Below are 20,806 nucleotides of genomic sequence, written 5' to 3'. Positions count from 1 at the left end.
TCTAACTGTAGTTTAGGGTGAAGGTAACAAGGTTGTTGTACTTCTGACAGGAAGGATGTTAAAAAAAACAATAAAGCACTTAACAAAATGGGGTAGGAAAAAGAACGGGGGGAGGGAGAAAGGAAAAAATGAAGAGGGAAGTAAGGAAGGACGGAAAGAAAAAGGGAAGAGGAGATAATATGTACATGAAAGTATGGGGATAGTGACTGCTCCTATGATATAAAGAACTCCCTGATGAGGAATCTTGCATTATCAATACCAGTCAGCACCTTCCCTACAATTTGCAGTTCTTAGAGAACTGACTAGAGCATTGGAGACAATTGTAGTCACTCACTGACCAGAGCACAGATCAGGAGAGGAGTAAACACCTCTCCTTTTAACATACCACCTTGGAAGAACTGAACACTTACAGGTCCCTAGAAGTATCTCTGAAAATATCTATGCAAAACCCCTGAAGCTTGGGACAGTGTGCCCTCTACACTAGAAAGAGAGCCTTACCTTAACAAAGAGTTAGAAGGTCAAGTTACTGACTGAGGAAATGAGCAAACCAAGGATGAAAAAAAAAAACTCAGACTATAGAATCTTACTTTGGTGACAAGGAAGATCAAAACATACAACCAGAAGACAACAAAGTCAAAGCTCCTACATTCAAAGCCTCCAAAAAGAAAAAAAAATGAAATGGTCTCAGGCCATGAAAGAGCTCAAAAAGGATTTTGAAAATTAAGTAAGAGAAGTAGAGGAAAAATTGGGAAGAGAAATGAGAGTGATACAAGAAAATTATGAAAAATGAATCTATAGCTTGCTAAAGCAGAGCCCAAAAAATACTGAAGAAAACAATACCTTAAAAATTAGATAAATCTAAATGGCAAAAGAGGCCCAAAAAGTGAATGAAAAGAATGCTTAAAAAGCAAAATCAGACAAATGGAAAAGGAGGTCAAAAAGGTCACTGAGGAAAATGATTCCTTAAAAATTAGAATGGAGCAAATGGAAGATTATGACTCTATGAGAAACCAAGAAATTATACAACAAAACCAAAAGAATGAAAAAAGACAAGACAACATGAAATATCTCATTGGAAAAACAACTGGTCTGGAAAATAGATCCAAGAGAGATGATTTAAAAATTACTGGACTACCTGGAAACCATTATCAGAAAGAGCCTAGACGTCATCATTCAAGAAATTATCAAGGAAAATTGCCCTGACATTCTAGAATCAGAGGGTAAAATAGATATTGAAAGAGTCCTCTGATCACCTACTGAAAGAGATCCCAAAAGGAGAACTCTTAGGAATATTATAGACAAATTCCAGAATTCCCAGGTCAAGGAGAAAATATTACAAGCAGTCAAAAAGAAATAATTCAAGTATTGTGGAAATACAATCAGGATAACATAAGATTTAGCAGCTTTCACGTTAAGGGACTGATGGGCTTGGAATATGATATTCCAGAGGTCAAAGGAGCTAGGATTAAAATACCAAGAATCACCTACCCAGCAAAACTCAGTATAATCAATGAGGGAGCAAAGTGACATTCAATGACATGAAGGAATTTAATGCATTCTTGAGAAGCCAGAGCTAAACAGAAAAACTGACTTTCAAATACAAGACTTAAAAGAAGCATGAAAGGTTAACAGGAAAAAGAAATTATGAGGGATTTTAAATTTAAACTTGTTTACATTCCTACATGGAATGATGGTATTTGCAATTCACAGACCTTTCTCACTGGAGGATAGTTGGAGGGAATATATATAGACCCAGGGCACAGGGTGAGTTGAATATGAAGAGATATCTAAAAAAATAAAATTAAGGGGTGAGAGAAAGAATATACTGAGAGAAGAAGAAAGGGAGAGATAGAATAGGATAAATTATCTCACATAAAAGAAGAAAAAGCTTTTACAGTAGAGGGAAAGAGGGGGGAGGTGAGAAGGAATGAGAGAACCTTACTGTCCCTGGATTTGGTTTAAGGAGGGAATAACATACACACTCAACTGAGTATGAAAATCTATCTTACCCTACAGGAAAGTAGGGGGGAAGGTGATAAGAGAGGCGGGGGTGGTAACAGAAGGGAAGGCAGATTGGGGGAGGGGGTAATCAGAAGCAAAGGGACAGGGTCAAAGGAGAGAACAGAATAAATGAGGAGCAGGATAGTATGGAGGGAAATATAATCTTTCATAAAATGACTATTATGGAAATGTTGTGCATTACTACATATGTATAACTTATATTGAATTGCTTCCCCTTTCAATGAGGGTGGGTGTGGAGGAAGAAAGGGAGAAAATTTGAAACTCATAAAGTTTTAAAAAACAAATGTTAAAAACTGTTTAAATGTTAAAAACTGTTTTTACATGCAACTGGGAAATAAGATACTCAGGTAATGGGGTATAGGAATGTATCTTATCCTATAGCAAAATAGAAGGGGAAGTGGATGAGAAGGCAGGGGGAAGGAGAGTGATAAAAGAGTGGGCAAATGGTAATAATCAGAATGCACGCTGTCTAGGAGAGAGATAGGAAGAATATTTAACTCAAAATCTTGTGGAAATGAATGTTGAAAGCTAAAATAAATAAATTGAAATGTGAAAAGAAAAAGAAAGTATATTGCCTTCCTCATTGGACTGTGAGTTCCTTATGGGCAGGGTCTGTTTTTTGTCTTTCTCTGTATCCCCAGAACTTAGCATTGTGCCTGGCAAATAGTAGGTGCTTAATAAACATTTGCTCTTTTGGCAAAAAGAAAAAAAAAAGACTTACACCAATACAATAAATTGGCGAAGAGAGCTTCTATGTCAGGAATAACCCACACCAAAGAGATCTCAAGTTCAGATGCTTATCTACTTCCCCAAAATAATAATACAACCTGCCACAGTAAGATAGATAAAGCTTAACAGACACGTCAATGAAAAAATTCTGAAGTATCAATCATCATAGGGACACAAATCACTCAACTGAGTGTGCTAAGATATGAACAAAGAACCTCACTTTGAGAAATGCAGTCAGACTAGAAATACTTAAAGCCTAGGAAGAAAACTTAGGCCTACATAATAAGCAGGACAGACATGTGGCTTTCAGAAACAGCCCCCAAATTTGGAGATGTTAAATGGGCCTAGACAATTTTTAGCCTGATCTTCTTTTGGCTCCCTATATAAGGTAAGGTAGAACCAATGGAACAAAAGCCACTGTGGAGGAAATGAATTACTCTAGAACAACAGTATCATGGAAGACTTGAATGAATTTTTTTCCTCTAAGAGCTATGAGAATAATACAAAGCAATCAATGAAACACCTATCAACATTAAAGTTTATATATAATACCTTAAGATCATCACATTCCATATCTTCTCTAGGTTTGCTCCACTGTTTTAAGTATTCAATATACTTTCGTTTTTCTTCACGCAACTTCTCTCTTTCCTGTAATTAAAAAATTATTATATATAAGAAAACAAAATCAAGACAAATTGTTACATATTTTCTGATTAAGGTCACATATCTAATAAATTATCTATAATAATGAACAAGAAAACAACTCTGAGGTTCTACCTCATACCTATATTGGCAAAGTTGACAAAAATGGAAAATCACAAATGTTGGAGGGGCTACAGAAAATAGGCATGTTATTACAATGTTGGTAGAGTTGTAATTTTATCTAGCCATTCTGAAAAGTCATTTTGGGGAACTATGCCCCAAAAGTCAGTAAACTTTGCATGCCCTTTAACCCTGTGATACCACCACTAAGGCCATACCCTAAGGAAATCAAAGAAAGAGGAAAATGGAACATGAGCATGAAAATACTTATTGCAACTCTTTGTGTAGTAGCTAAAAGCTGGACACTAAGAGGGTAAAAATCAATTGTGAAATGGTCAAAGTATGTTATATGAATATAATGGAATACTACATTGCAATAGGAACTTAGGAAGATCTGTATGAACTGATGCAGAGTTAAGTAAGCAAGACAAGTAGAACCTTAGTATACTAAGTACTGACAACATTATTGTAAAAACAAAGAACTCTGAAAGGCTTAACAACTTAGAATCAAGGTGATGATAACCATGATACTAAGAAAACCAAGATAAGGCATGCTACTCTCGCACTGACAAAGGGGTACAGAATGATATATATATATATTTTTGGACATAGACAATGCAAGAATTTATTTTGCCTAACTATGCATATTTGCTACAAGGAAAGAAGAAAAAAATTTTCATTGAAAAAATATAAGATTGAATAAATTAAACTGTCAAGGTATTGCTAGCACAGAAAAATATGGTAACAGCTCATTTATATGACATCACTGAGGAAGAGTTTTCCATATAAGTTGCTTTACGAAATAAAAAAAAATGAAAATGTGTTCCTATAAAAGACAAAATTTGATTTCAACAATTTTTTGATAGATATCTGATGGAAAACACACTTTTCTACTTTCTTAATTAGCTAGAGAATATAATTTCAAATTTACTTAATGGATGCTTTCTCCTTTGTCACATATTTGAACGTTCATCATTAAATTACTGTTACTATTATTACTGTATACCACACAATGATCTAATCAGGGATATTAATTTTAGCAGATCAATCTGATGTTTCATTAGCAGTCTCAAATTTTTACAACTTTTGTGTTGTGTCTATTTTTTTTTAAATCTCTTCCTTAGTTGTCAGCACCGAGAGCTGCAAGAATTGAAAGTTGTTTATTCATATAGCTATCGATGTGGCTCCCCTTACTGCTGTGCTTTTCTGAGATCAGGTGTTTCATTATTAATTTTCTATCTCCTCCTAGGTTGTCAATTTGTCACTTACACACATGCTGTCAAGCAAGCTTGTCCTTAGAAGAAACTCTCCTCATTTCTAACATGCTACAGGATTGTTAAAACTATATCTAAAATAAGAGTGGGCAGTGACATAGTGCAGTGGTTAGAGTCCTGCACCTGAAGTCAGGAAGTTCAAATCTGGTTTCAAATACTTACCACTGGGAAATCATTTATTTGCCTCAGTTTCCTTATTTCTAAAATAAGCTAGAGAAGGAAATGGCAAACCGCTCCAGTATTTTCTCCAAGAAAACCCCAAATGGGGTCACAAAAAGTTTATGAATGAACAACAAAAATTAAAGAGTATAATAATAGAAATATTTGTATGGCACTTAATAGATTTTCAAAGTTTTTTTCTGTATATTGCCTCCTTCAATTCTAATAACCCTGTGAAGTAATCAGGGAAGAGATGAAGAAAGAAGTTCAAAGAGGAAAAGTTGCCCAAAGTAACTATCAACTAAATGGCAGCCAAGGCAGCATTCAACTTTTCTATCCAAGTCCAGGCTAATTTACTACAGTGTCTCACACACATCTTTTAAATTTCCTGGTTAACAAGTATGCTTCAGATAGTTAAGACTGTTAGGTTAATGATGTGCTGTCATCTATTTTTAATCTGATTATTTTTTAGATCTTTAAAATCATATTACATGTTATGTTTGGCTTTCTTTGAAATTCATTTGAAACTACATTTTTAAAAAACCTCTTTTGTATAGGAAAGTGCACAGATCAAATGCTCAACTAAAAATTACTAGATAATGGTGGAAGTATTATACTATAAACCTTTATATTGCATTACATTATAGAAGCAGTTTTAAATGAATAAAAAACTAAATGAAAATTATTACATATAAAATTAATTTTTAGGAGCAGAGATTTAGAGCTTGAAAGTAACATTAGGTCATGTAGTCCAACAACTAAATTTTACAGATGAAAGAATGGAATATCAGTGGGATGGATTAAATGATTTGCCTTGATAAGATTCAAACCCACATCCTCTGACTAAATACAATGTACCTTTCACTGTACCACACTGTCTGAAAGCCTACTGAGAATGGTAAGTGGTCAGTCACTATTCTATGAACTTGCTAGGACCAAGAATATGGACTCAGTTTAGAGGAAAAAACACACACACTTATATACACACATGTATAAATGCATGTATACACATATCAGTTGTTACATTTCCTCTAATGAAATGTACAGTACTTGCTGACTTTTAATTGAGGTTTTGAAAGTGACAGGACTGATTATGTCAATCTTATTTAATAGGTCAATGTCAATTCAATGTCACACTACATAGCAAGAGGGAGGATAGGTAAGGGAACAAGCATTTCCATAGTACCTACTACGTGCCAGGCACTGTGCCAAGTGCTTTATAAATGTTATCTTATGTTCTCAACAAATCTAGAGTCTGTAGCTGTATACTTCAGCTCTGGACACTTGGCATGTCTGCCTTTTCCTGAGTGATAATGCTTGCTGGACTTCTTTCTGGTAACTTCCATACCCATGCTTGTATTCCTCTCTGAATTAGCCTACCCCTCCCCTATCATTAGATATTACTGCATCTCCCTGTCTACAACATCAGAAGGAGGAAACCAACTAGATTCACCTAAACAGGAATCCACTCTCAAAAATAACGACCTACCTCTCTTGGTGTAAAGGTGATTGTAGCCCAAGCAGCCTGGGATGTGAGGGATGGTTAAAGGAAATTGCCAAGGAGTGAGGGATGGTTAAAGGAAATTTAGTCTATTAAGTCTAAAGATAGCCTCTTTGAAGGATCATTGTCAACACCCAGATCATCTGATATGGCCTTTCTGACAACTCCAATTGAGGCCATGGTGCCTAACTTGGCTGTATTCTTCCCTTGCTGTTCAGGTCCCTAAGCATTTCACTTTAGGCCTTCAATATCTACCTGAATGAATTAAAAAGCACTGTAATAAAGATCTATGCCTTATGCATTAATGGTCTATGATTCTTTGGTAAAACTCTCTTTAAATCCCCATTCAATTGATATTTTATACATATTGCTATATTAAGAAAAGCTGTTGGTGGGGGGGGGGAGGGGTGGCTAGGTGGCGCAGTGAATAGAGTGCTGGCCCTGGCCCTGGACTCAGGAGGACCTGAGTTCGGATCCAGCCTCAGACACTTAACACAAACAAAAAACCTAGCCATGTGACCTTGGGTAAGTTACTTAAAACCCAATTGCCCTCCAAAAAGCAAAAAAAAAAAAAAAGCTGTTGGGGCGACTAGGTGTTACAGTGAATAGAGCACTGGCCCTGGAGTCAGGAGGATCTGAGGTCAAATCTGGCCTCAGACACTTAACACAAAAACTAGCTGTGTGACCTTGGACAAGTCACTTAACCCCAACTGCCCTACCTTTCCCCCACCAAAAAAACAAAAACAAAAAGCTGTTTAATCACCATTAAAATTTGTTTTCTAAAACAGTTATATCTGTGTTGAATTTTAATATGTCCAACAAAAATAGGAATTATGTGACACAGATATAACTATGAACTACCTATTTACTGACCATTTCCACTTGCTTCCCCAACTCTAGAGTTTCCATAAGCCTATGAAAGTAAAACCTCTAGTGTCATGGTAATCAAGGGTCTCTCTGATTTTTTTTCCAAACTCTGTGGTACCCCATTTCCTCTGAGGTTTAATACTACTGGGTGCATCACTTAGCTCCTTTTGGGTGGGCTATCTGTCCTTCTCTTGCCTGTCCTTAAGGAAGTACATAGCTTCTGCACAAAAACTCTAGCCAGATATAGTAGGTCAGAGAAATATCAACCATTTTCTTTTCCTTAGCTCAGCCCCCAGCATATGGTTTATATAGACAAGAACATTAAAAAAAAAAGTTAAAATTTTAAGCTTAAATAGGATGCATCTGTAGTCACTAGTCCTGAAATATCACACTCCTCCCTGGCAAAGTGAAGGACTATTTCCAGTTGGAAAGGTGTTTTTTATGCAAAAATAAAGATGAAAAATTTGTTCTGCATTATGGGGTAAAGGATAGAATTAATTAAAAGGAGAACTTGACGATGTCAATATTTAAATGAAGTTTTGTTGCTAATTTTTAAATTATAAGTCCAACCAATAAATATTTAGTAAGTATACTATGTTCCAGGCACTGTACTAAACATTCAACTTTTTATTTTTATTTTTTTAAAAAGCAATAATTAATTAAAAAATAACTTGCTGAAGGTTACATGGTCAGTTATTTTGTGTGGGTGTGTAATAGTAATGGCATTTAAAGATCCCCCTGTATTGGCTTGGTTTTTGGTTTGATTGTGTTAAAACCCAGAGCTTGTGAATCCCATTTGTGGGATGGACTTGTTGATGTGAAAAGAGAGGGCTGAACTGGGAGGAGCTGGTGATTTAGAGAGACACAAGAAAAGAGAGAGGCAGAAGAACTTTTTGGAAGCAGCACCTTGGAGGCAGAGAGAGACTGAGAGGATTGCTGAGGGCCACTTTGAATTGCCCAGGACTTTTGAGACCTGCCACCCAGAGCTGCCAAGAACTGCGGAGACATGGCTGTTATGCTGGTACTTTGCCTGTCTGTTTTGATGTTGTTTTGCCAGATTTGTCCACTGGTGAAAGACAGTCCTGTTGTTGCAGAGGTGTTGGAACCTTGCTGTTGGTTCAGAAGCCCTGAAGAAGAATTTTCTTGTTGTGTGTTTACAGAAATCCTGGAAGGGAGTTTTGCTAATGTTTTTAGGGGTCCTAGGACTGTTCTGCAGACACAGAATGAATTAATGAACACACTGGCAATGTATCTTGTGGCCTTGCTAAGCTTTGTCTACCCAGGAACAAAGATTGCTGAGAACTTGCCTCCTGTCAAGATGAAGAAAAGACCTCTCTTTGGGTATTAAATACTGTGCTTAAGCTTATTGTAACTCTGGGGTAGATTCAGTTGTGATCCAAGGGTGGGGAACTTTTGACCTTTTTGTTTTCTGTGATTGAACAAATGAATGTACTTTACTTATGATTGGAAACTAATCTCCATTTGAGAAGAGGAGCTTTGTGATGGACTAAATGAATGTACAGCCTAGGGGTGGAGTAGTATTTAGAAGAGGGACTTTGTGATTGATTAAATGAATGTAATATCCAGGGTAGAGGAGTACTTGGAGATTATTGAATCACACTTGGTAAATGCTGTATTTTGAATTATGCTATATGTTGATTCTCTCTGTTCTTAATTTGTCACTGAATAAAATGGAGAGCACCTATGCTGGTATTTTGAACCTTGGAAAGTTGCCTTTGCTTGGCATTACAGGGTGTTAAGTATCTGAGGCCGGAACCGATTCCAGGTCTCCAGACTACAGGGCCAGTGCTCTCACTCACTACGCCACCTGGCCACTCCTACACCTTTTTATTTTTTTGCTTGTTGGAGGGCAATTGCGGTTAAGTGACTTGCCCAAGGTCACAGACTAGTTTTTGTGTTAAGTGTCTGAGGATGGATTTGAACTCAGGTCTTCCTGACTCCAGGGCTGGTGCTCTATTCACCTTTTTAAAAAATTCCCTGGGTACACAAACCTATGATACCCATGGTAAAAGAAATATTTCATTTATAGAAGGCAGAAAATATAAACATACCTTTTCTTTTTCTAGTTTAAGTCTCTCTTTCTCTTCTTTTTTCTTCAATCTTTCTTCTTCAACAATTTTCTTTAACTCTTCCTTCTTTTTCTCTTTATATTCCTTTTCTTTTTTCTTGGCTTCTATGGCATTGGCCTTTTCTCTTTTTAATTTTGTCTTTTCAAAAACTGTGGAAAGGGAGCAAAATTTAAAGCTTTATATGCTGGCAAAAATGAAACTGACACTTTATGTAAATAACAGCACCCAAACTCCCTAATCTGGCATTCATTTAACTACTACAATTTGATTCCAATCTACCTTTCTAGCCCTGTATCATCTAATACTTATATTCCTGACACCATGTTTAGAATGTACTCTCTTAACACTTCTGACATTTTGAATCCCTTATTTCCTCCAAAGCAGAGTTCAGGTGCTAATTCCTACATGAGGTTTTTCCTTCACATGTCCCCATGGCCCCCCTGTTAATAGGACATTCTTCTGCCTTCTGAAGTTACTTTTACTTTGGACTTATTTACTTGCAAATATACTGAACCTCCCCTACATCCCCCAATTTGTCACTGTATTTCAAACATCTATGACAAGTTCTTTAAAAGTATTTGGTGAATTGAATTCTTATACTCCAAACTCCACCAATATGTCCAATACTTTCTGGGCATTTGCTCCCAATAAACAATGCTAGTATTAAAAAAAATCCTATCCATTTTTCAAGGCCTAGTTCAAATGGCACCTCTTCCACAATTCTCTATTATCTTCACAAGCAGAAATTATCTTTCCTACCTCTGAACTCTCATGGTACCTTGTACTTTATTTGTGCATTTATCCCATCCTATTTTGTATTACAGTTGTTTGTGCATATAGTTTTTGTCTCTTGCTGGAATACAAGTTCATTAATACTAGGGGATGAGTCTTTCTCATTATTTTAGCTTGCTCACTACAGCACCCTGAATAAAGTAGCCATTCAGTAAGTGCTTCTTTAATGAATACTATTAAATCATCTAAGAATCACTAACAAAAAATAATCAAAGGTCAAATTCCTCACATAATCATCATATCGCTTGAACTCAAGGCCCTTTACCCTCTTGGTTGTCCTTTGAAGTTCTATCAATGTCCTTTTTAAACTGTGAGACCCAGAAATATACATAGGGAAGAGTACAAAAGGACTATAAATAAGAGTTTTAAAAGCATTTATATTCTACTAAGCTCTAAAGATATAAGGATAAAAAGAAATAATCTCTCTCCTCAAGAGTTTTCACTCTACTACGGGTAAACAACATGAAGTAAAACATAAGGTCTCTTAAGGAAGGAGAGAAAATATACTGGATGTTTAATAGACATCTTAAATTCAACATGTCCAAAAAAGAACTTATCTTTCTACCTAAATCCCCCCCATCTTTCATCCTCCCAGGCCCTCAGACTTGCAAACCAGGAGTCATCCTGAATTGGATTCCTCACTATCTTTCATCACTGCCCCCCATCCACCAAAATTCCCTAATATGTTGCCGAGGCCTGATGATTTCATGTTTGTAACATCTCTCAAATATTCCTCCTTCTCTCGTCTGACACTGCCTATACTATAGTATAGATGCTTATCACCTAATGCCTAGACTATTGCAACAGCCTGCTGGTGGGTCTGCCACCAAAGTAATTTTTTTTCTAAAAGGTAGGTCTGACCATGTTACTCCCCACTCAATAAAACTTCAGTGTCTCCCTATGTTCTGGTAGTCCCTCATTCCTGGAAGGCTCTCTTCTCATTCCAGCTATTAGCTTCTCTTAAGTTCCAACTAAAATTCAATTGTCTAAAGGAAATCATTCGCAATCCATCTTAATTCTAGTGACTTCTCTCTTTTAATTACTTCCCATTTTTGTAATATTTCTTTGCTGCTTGTCTCTACCATTAGACTGTGAGATGAGTACAAAGACTATCTTTTGTCCCTTCTTGTATCTTCAGTGCTTAGCACAATGCTGACTTTGTATATAATTTCAAAGGCAATAGGAGTTATTATAGACTTTTAAGCAAAGAAGTAACAGTATCAGACAAGTGGCAAGAAGGGGATAGTTTTGAGAGATACCATAGTACTGATATGATGTAAGTAATATTAGTACATAATATTATATTATTATGCATATTATATTTTATTATTATTATATTATGTTATATAATAATAATATAATATAATAGTAAGCAAATGATGTAAGTAGTATTAGAGAATTAGTGAGGACAGTACTGCCCAAAAAAGCAACAAAAGTTTCAAGCAGGGTAAAGCCATACATGCTACCTTCCCTGATTTAAGAATTAAGTAAATTCTTTGAAGACAGGGCCTGTTTCGTTTTTTTTCTTTGTATCCCTAGCATGTAGCAAATGAGATTATAAAATACTTTGTAAACATTAAAGCACTATATAAACTTCTGTTACAATTAGTCTATCATTACTGTACTTTAATGAAGACTACATTGACTCCTAGAGTTGAGTAAATTTAACAACCTTAAAGTAATAGTAAGAGGGAAGAAACATATAGTTGCGTCAAGAAATGTAAAATTACAAATCTATAGAAATTTAAAAAAATTAACATAATGAAATCATCTTTGGTTAGATTAAGATCATTCAGCAAGCAAAAAGTTGAAATTTACCTAGAGATTTCATTTCTTCTTTTTGTTTGAGAAGTCTCTCTCTTTCCTTTGTAGCTTTATTCCCATTTCCTTGAATAGTATGTTTACTCGCAACTCCATCCTCCTAAAAAATAAATAACAAACTAGAAAAGAATTGGAAACAAAACAAAAGTGCTCACAACTTGAGAAAGAGCTAAACAAACTGGCACATTAATGCAATGGAATATTCTCACATCATGAGAAATGATGAATATGTAGAACTCAGAGAAACTTAAGGAATGACTTGTACAAAAACTACTACAAAATGAAGCAGACCAGGAAAACAATTAAATAATGACAATAACAATGTAAAATTTAAAGAAAAAGAAAACTGAACACTGTACATTATAATAACACTGAACATTATAATGACCAACTTGGCTGGAGAGAGGAGACAAGAAAATGCACCTCCCTTCCCTCAAGAGAGAGATATTGGCGGGGAGGAGGGTGTTGGCATGCTACTTACTGGTATAAAATGTTGCATGTGTCATGTACTAGATGGTTCTGCTGAACTAATTTTAAAAAACTTTGTTACAAGGAAAAGCTCGCTAGGTAATGGAAAAGGGAGATATATAAATGTGACATTAAAAACAAAAAAGAATGAATAAAAATCTGACTAGAAAGCTGAGCTAGAAGAGCATAATTTGAAAAACCAAGCTTCATCATGCTCTTTTCAATTAAAAGGAAAAAAACCTGTCTATGGCAAGGAATTTGTTACTTTTAATAAATCTAACTATGAAATGAAATTAAGTGATTCATCTTATACAAAACACTCAAAATTGCCTATATCTGTAATTCCTTTACAAGTCTGAACTTACAGCATGAAAGTACAAAAGAAAATCGCTACACCAGCATTTCAATCATTTCATATTAACTATTTATCCCTATATCCTGCGTATATATGCACATAATACACATACATACATATAACATGGAAAGAAAGTTTCAACTGTGCTAGTTTAAGGTAACCCAAGGTAACAGCAGAGGAAGACAATCAAAATGGTCAAGGGCTTCAAATTCTGAACACCATATTTTAGGAAGTCTATTGATAATGCTGTGGAGCACTCAAAAGAAGGCACCCAATATGCTGATAGACCTTGAAATCACATTTTTTGAAGACAAAGTGAAGGACTGGGTATCTACATATAACCTAGAGAAGAGGGCCATCTTAGTTGTCTTCAAGTATTTAAACAGCTGTCAGGAGGAAAAAAAAGATTTATAATCTTGTCCTGCTTGTCCTTAGAGGGCAAGTAGAAAAATGAGGAAGTTCTTAACTGAAAGTTAGAACACACTGTTCAGAAAATAAGTGGGTTGTTACCTGAGGTCTTCAAGCTGGCCTAACTAACTATTATATGGTACTATTGTAGAGGGGATTCTTAATCAGGTATAGGCTGGACATATGCAAATAATGTCACCCTTCTTTCCACCTCTTGAGGTTTTGTGCTTTTTTGACATTTATTCACTCCACTTTTCAATTAGCCCAAATCTCCTGATACAACCAGGATATAGAATAGGAAAATTGTCATTTTACAAAGAACACAAAAAGTTTGACCATTATTCGAAAATCATTCAGCATGTCATCAGAAAAGTCCTGCTATTTTTAGAGAGAAAGAATACAAAACAGGCTTCATTCAATGTATCTCAACAGAAAAGTCCTGAAGGGGTGGGTTGGAAAGTAAGAAGAAAGATTAAGAGTTTTATCTTCAGTTTTCCAGATCCTTTAAGACATCTAGCTTTGTAGATTATTCCTTTTAGTAATCAACACACTGTACAGAACCTGAAAGAGTCCTAAAATTCCTAATATATTCCTAACTGCTCTTGACTTAAGGGAAACTTTCAACCATTCATACTTAATGTGTGAATTATAATAGTAACCTGTATTTTTTTCACAATTTGCAAAGATGGAATGAAACATGAATAAATAGGAGTAAGGGACAAAGAGGGAAGGAGAAAAACTAGTGGGTGAAGAGTTGGACCACAGAAATAGCAATAATTCAGTCTACACAGCTCTCTACTCCTTTCTCTTCTACTTTCACTGTATTTTGTTTCTGACAACAACATTAATATATAAACTGCCCTTGATCTCTGGAGTGTATTAGCAGCCTATCTGAATCAAGGGGGAAAAATAAAATCACCCACATTGTTTAAGGGTTTGGACGAGAAAAGAAAGAACAAGAGAAATACAAATAATCTGCCTCCCTCATCCCTCCTCCTTCCTTCCTTCCCTAAGAATGCTAAAGATTTTTGAACATTATTCCTTCTGATAACATTCTACTTTTTCTCTTCCTCTCCAAATACAATTATTGAACAATATCAATTTTAAAATCTTGGACACTCACTATAAGAAAAATTTCAGAGAGGTCTTAAAATTAAAAGAGGCCTTAGAACTATAAGAGAGCAATCTTTCTAGTAAGGTCTCTCTAATAAGAGATACTGGATATTATCAAGTCTAACCACCCCCTCATTTTTACACATAAAGCAATTAGGGCCTACAGTCAAGACGTGAGTTCAAATCAGGCATTAAACACTTACTGGTTGCGTGACCCAGGGCAAGTCACTCAACCTCTCTGGGCCTGTAAAATGGGGATAATAATGGCACCTGTTTCCCAGGGTTGTTTTTTTGTTTTTTTTCTTTTTGGAGGGCAATTGGGGTTAAGTGACTTGCCCAAGGTCACATGACTAGTTTTTGTGTTAAGTGTCTGAGGCTAGATTTGAACTCAGGTCCTCCTGACTCCAGGGCCGGTGCTCTATTCACTGTGCCACCTAGCTGCCGCCCAGGGTTGTTAAAAGGATCAAATGAGATGTGTGCAATGTGTTTTTACAAACCTTAATGTGCTATAAAAATGATACTTTTATTATTATTGCTTGAAAAAACCCCTGAGGCCCAGAGAGGCTAGGTGACTTGCCTAAGGGAACAGAATAGCACTCATATTTGAATCCAGCTCTTATGACTATAATTAGTGCTATTTAATCTGTACCAAAAATATTCTAATCTGATCTCTTCAGTTAAAATACTGACAGCAGTAGATTTTTAATCTTCATTCATAACACGTGCTTAAAGACTTTTGAAACATGCTTGCTGAGCCATTCTCATATAGTATCTTCTGTTATGATGTAGTGAAAGACTACTAAAGATGTTAAGAATTTTACATTTCAACTTCATTCAAAAGAGGGTTAGGGAAGAATAAGAAGATAATTTTATTACAAAATCTAAACAAAACATTTCTACTTTATCCCCTACTTACATGACTAATAGATATTTGTTTGGGAGGCCTCCCTCTTCGTCTGCTTGCAGGACTAAAGACAAATGTAGGTGGATCATCAGGGAAGAAGTAGGAAAAATGCTGTTCTGCTATTTTGTATTTTGTAAGAGATGATGCCTTTGTTAAGAAAAAAAAGAAAAAATATGTTAATTTGTATGAAAGCAGGACACTTTACTTTCTAAAACCTGTGATAGTCTGTTATTTATCTGTATATACACTCAAATACATACAAATGCCATATGGTAATAATAAATAATGTCCCACAAGGTCCCTTTGTATTTTAACACATCAAATAAAAAACATCATAATAGGATTGGTAATAGGATAACACTCACAATTTCATAATAGGATTGTAACATCTTCTGATATTATATTTTGCCAAGTATTGATAATAATTAAAAACCGTGCAAATTTAAATTGAAAACTTTTCAAGCCTTTTATAGACTGGCCCATCCCTACCTTTCCAGGTTTATATCATAATACCATATCCATATACATTATGATATAATCAAACTGTAGCTCTCTCATATACCTTTCAGTGATTTCTTGCTTTCATCCATGCAATAACACTATTCTCTATAGGGAATGGTCTTCCCTACCCCGAATCTTTGTCTTTTGATATGTTGTCCACCCTTGAAATTTTATCTTAAATGTCATCTATTCCAGGAAATACTCCCTGATTCTCCTCAGCCAATTAACCACTAAGCATTTATTAAGCACTAACATGCTAGTCAAATAAAGAAAACAAAGTGAAAAATGTAACTGTGGTCCTTCAGAAAGCTTATATTTATTGGAAAAACAAAAAAATACATATAGTTAAATAAATAGATAAAAATCAATTGGGAAAGCAGAAAGCCATTAGGACCTGGGTGGGAATCAGAAAAGCCCTCACGTAGGTGAGGAAGTGGTATTTAAAATGAAAGTAAGTTAAGGATTTTAAGAAGTAGAAGTGAGAAGCCCTTTCTAGGGCCTGAGCAAAGAAACAGATATGGGAAATGAAATGTTGTGAATGAGGAACAGCATGTACACCAGTATGGCTGGAACATATAAACCTGAGAAGGTAGGCTACAACTAGACTGTGAAAAGCTTTAAATGCTAATAAGTTATGTTTTATCCTAAAGATAAGCTTTCTCAGCAGGAATGTAATATGGTCAGAACAAGACTACAAGAAAGTACTTTGGCAGCTATGGAGAACATAATGAAGAGGCAAAAGATGTTTAAGGTACAGAGAAAACTGAATTGAGACAATTATGATGCCACTGAATAAACAGAACATTTGTTAAACACTTACTAAATATGCCAAGCACTGAGGACTAGGCATAAAAATACAAAAGGAAGACAATCTTTGCCCTCAAAGTACTTGCATGTCCTTTCCAGAAGCAATGTTAATGTGGACCTGATTATAGTTCCATTATACAAAGAAGCAGGGTTAGTTGGGGGCAAGCTAGATAAGAGTTTTCACCAATTAAGATAACAGTTGCATGGTGGGAGTAATAACAGCAACAGTGGCAAGCAAAAATGTAAAGGGTTAAGAAGCAGATTAACATCCAGGGCTACCTAGACATTGTAGTAATCTAGGAAAAAAGGTGATGAGGGACTGAATTAGGTGGCTGTATAAATATAACATAAATATGATAACAATAGCTGAGGTAGAAAGCAGACATTGTAGAGGTAAAATTGACTAACCCTGGTACCTGACTATATGAGGCTTAAGATGAGTAAAGGGTTGAAGATGAGATGTAATCAGAAAAATAAACAAGAATGAGAAGGTTTGATATAATGAAAAGAAGTGAAAAAAAGCTCCAAAATCAGAGGACTCAGATTCAAATAACACTTTTGATAATGACTGTCTGTTAGAGGAAACTTGGTAATGCAGTGGACCAAGAAAGCACTAGGCACAGAATCAGGAAGACATGAATTCAAATCCAGCCTTAGACCCTTATTTATTAGCTTGTGGGAGCCTGGGCATGTGACTCAGTTTTGTATCTGCTTCAGTTTCCTTAACTATAAAATGACAATGATAATAGCACTTACTTCACAAGGTTTTTGAAAGGACTGTATGTATAAAAGGCTTTTGTACAGTACCTAACACATAGCAGGCACTTAATAAATGCTTCTTCCTTTCTGTTCCCAATCTCCTTTCCCTGTGTTATCTTGGATAAATCACTTAAGTTCATTGGGTCTTAGTTTCTGCATGTGTAAAAAAATGAAGAAACTGGGTCTCTGAGATCCCCTCCAGCTCTAGAACTATGGTCCTATAAGGATTTTAAAATATTTAGTATAGTGTTACTATTGCTGAGTCATTTCAGATTCTTCATTTACCCTATTTGGATTTGGGGGGGGGGCAAAGATATTAGGGTAGTTTGCCATTTCCTTTGCCAGCTCATTTTTATGGATGAGGAACTAAGGCAAACAGGGTTAAATAAATTGCCCAGGGTCACACAGTTAGTGTCTCAGGCTACATTTGAACTCAGCTCTTTCTGACTCCAAGGCCAGCACTCTATTCACTGCAACACCTTACTACCCTTGCTCAGCACAGTAGTATTAGTTAAACTTGTAGACCAGGAGACAGGCAGGGTCAAGATGGCAGAGAAAAAGCAGGCAGTTGCCTGATCTCTCCCCAGTTTCTCTTGAAACAACTTTAAATCACACCTGGAAACAAATTCTGGAGTTACAGAACCCACAAAAGGAAGGGGCGAAACAATTTTTCCAGCCCAAATTAAAGGGGAGTGAAACCCAGTGCAGGCAGTGTTCAGGCAACTCAGTGTGAGAGACCTTTAACCCCAGCAAAGATCAGCAACTGAGGCCTGACAGTCCCACCCCAGAAGGGCAGCAGCACAGCAGGTTAGCAGTGAGGCCTCCAGTCCCGATACAGAAGGCTAGTGGTCAGGCCTAGCAGGCTCATAAGCCACAGATGGCCCACAAGACTAGGCTAGAGGACCCCAGCACAGCTGCAAACCACCAGCTCCAGAGACCCCCGTTTCTTAAGAGCAGAGCTCAACTTTAAAAGTCACAAAATGGGCTACAAAATGAGCAAAACAAAACAAACAAGTCCTGACCACCAAAAACTACTCAATTGTACATGAGATCTACACACACACACACACAAAAACTGACCATGTACAAGGGCATACAAACCTCACAATCAAATACAGAAAGGCAGAAACATTAAATGAATCCTTTTCAGCTCATTATGCAATAAACATTGCATTTAATAAACATCCATGAAAAGATAGATTAATCTCCAGGGCCAGATGGATACATAAAGTGAATTCTGCCAAACATTTAAAGAACAATTAATTCCAATACTATATAAACTATTTGGGAAAACAGACAAAGATGGAGTCCTACCAAATTCCTTTTATGACACAAATATGGTGCTGATACCTAAACAAGGAAGGGCCAAAATAGAGAAAGAAAACTATAGATCAATTTTCCTAATGAAGGTTGATGCAAAAAATTCAAATACTAGTAAAGATATTATAGCAATCTATCTATAGGATCATAAACTATCACCAGGTGAGATTTATACCTGTAATACAGAGCTGGTTGATTATTAGGAAAATTATCGGCATAACTGATCAAATCAATAACAAAACTAACAGAAATCATATGATTATCTCCATAGATGTAGAAAAAGCTTGACAAAATACAGTACCTATTCCTATTAAAAAAATAGAGCATGGGGAGAAATGGAGGTTTCCTTAAAATGATAAGCAGTATCTATCTTAAACCATCAGGAAGTGCTATCTGTAATGGGGATAAGCCTTCCCAATAAGATCACTTGTTTCATGGAACAAGAATTTTAATTATTACCACTATTATTCAAAATTATACTAGAAATTCTAGTTGTGAAAACAAAAGAAAACTAAGTGGAAGGACTTAGAATTTGCAATGAGCAAACAAAACTGTCACTCTTTGAAGATGATATGAGGTATACTTAGAGAATTTTTAGAGGATCAACTGAATAAACAACTTTAAACAATCAACAACTAAAGTTGCAGCATATAAAATAAAGCCACATAAATTAGTGGCATTCCTATATATTATCAACAAAGTCTAGAAGAAAGAGAGAAAAATTACACTTAAAATAAATGTAGACAATATAAAACACTTAGGAGTCTTACCTGCCAAGACAAAACTATGTGAAACACAATCATAAAACACTTTTCACACAGCCAGTTCTGAACATTTGGAAAAGTATTAATTGTGAGGCACTAGGTAGCACAGTGAATAGAGCACCAGTCCTGTAGTCAGGAAGACCTGAGTTCAAATTGCTCATGGGTAGGCTAAGTCAATATAATAAAAATGACAATGCTATTTGAAAGTACCAAAGTACCAATATACTATTATATACTATATACTATTTTATAAAGCTAGAAAAAATAACAAAATTCTTTGGAAGAAAAAAAGGTCATGAGCATCAAGGAAATTAGTTGGGGGGAAAATGTGAAGGAAGGTTGCCCAGCAGTACCAGATATCAAAGTGTAACATAATAAAACTGTAATCATTCAAACAATCTGGAACTACCTAAGAAATAGAGTGGTAGATCGATGGAATAGATTAGGTACACAATACATATCAGTAAATCATCATAGAAATCTAGTGTTTGAAAAACACAAAGATCTAAGCTTTTTTGGACAAGAACTCTCACTATTTAACAAAAATTGCTGGGAAAATTGGAAAACAGTTTGTCAGAAACTAGGTATAGACCAACATCTCCTACTGTATACCAAGATAAAGTCAAAATAGCTATGTGATTTAGATCTAAAGGATGATATAAGTAACTAGGGGGAACACAGAAAATGTTATCTGTCAGATCTATAGAGAAGAATTCATGACTGAACAAGAGACAGAGAATATTATGGAATGAAAAATGCATAATTTTGATTATAATAAAAGGGTTTTGCATAAGCAAAACCATTGCAGCCAAGATTAGTTGGAAAACAGAAAGTTGGGAAACAATTTTTATAGGAAGTGTCTCTGATAAAGACTCACTTCTCAAATATATAAAGAAATGAGTCAAATTCATAAGAATACAAATCATTCCCCAACTGATACCGTGTTTCCCTGATAAGACCTATCCCGAAAATAAGCCCTCCCCTTACTGTGTAAGATTCCTTGAAAATAAGCCCTATTGAGATTGCTACTGTAGTGAAGGTGATCCCCTGCGATACACGCTACATTACGGTACCCTCTGTATGCACCATCCCCCCCCAGGTGAAACGCACGCCGCGCTCCGAGCTGCATCCAATCAGAGCTGCAGCAGTGAGCAGGTCATCCTGTTCTTCCCCAGTGATTTGCTTGCTGGCGCCATTGAGAGCAGTGCCGCGGAGGAGAGCTGAGGCAGGACAACATAAGCCCTCCCCTGAAAATAAGCCCTCTGGTGTTTTTCTTTCCAAAAAAATTAATAAGACAGTGTCTTATTATCGGGGAAACACAGTATATGGTTAAAGAATATGAACAGGAAGTTTTCAGATGAAGAAATCAAAGCTATCTACAATCATATGA

General features: G+C 35.9%; 1 protein-coding gene across 3 annotated transcripts in view; it reads right to left on the bottom strand.

Annotated features, from left to right (window-relative positions):
* BAZ1A (bromodomain adjacent to zinc finger domain 1A) overlaps nt 1-20,806 on the bottom strand; it is a 122,453-nt gene that overhangs the window by 49,950 nt on the left and 51,697 nt on the right. For all 3 annotated transcript variants that reach the window (XM_069082206.1, XM_069082207.1, XM_069082205.1), the window contains 4 exons: nt 15,278-15,412; nt 12,015-12,117; nt 9,387-9,553; nt 3,304-3,399 (listed from right to left, as the gene is read on the bottom strand). In XM_069082206.1, coding sequence (XP_068938307.1) covers nt 3,304-3,399; nt 9,387-9,553; nt 12,015-12,117; nt 15,278-15,412 — 501 coding nt within the window. The remainder of the gene's footprint in view (nt 1-3,303; nt 3,400-9,386; nt 9,554-12,014; nt 12,118-15,277; nt 15,413-20,806) is intronic.

The sequence above is a fragment of the Petaurus breviceps genome, unplaced genomic scaffold (assembly GCF_028583685.1).
Source record: "Petaurus breviceps papuanus isolate PSGF00001 unplaced genomic scaffold, PetGlider_PUasm1.0 164, whole genome shotgun sequence".
NCBI classification, from domain to species: Eukaryota; Metazoa; Chordata; class Mammalia; order Diprotodontia; family Petauridae; genus Petaurus; species Petaurus breviceps.
The sequence above is the reverse complement of the archived record's forward strand: the minus strand, read 5'-3'. Positions and strand labels throughout refer to the sequence as shown.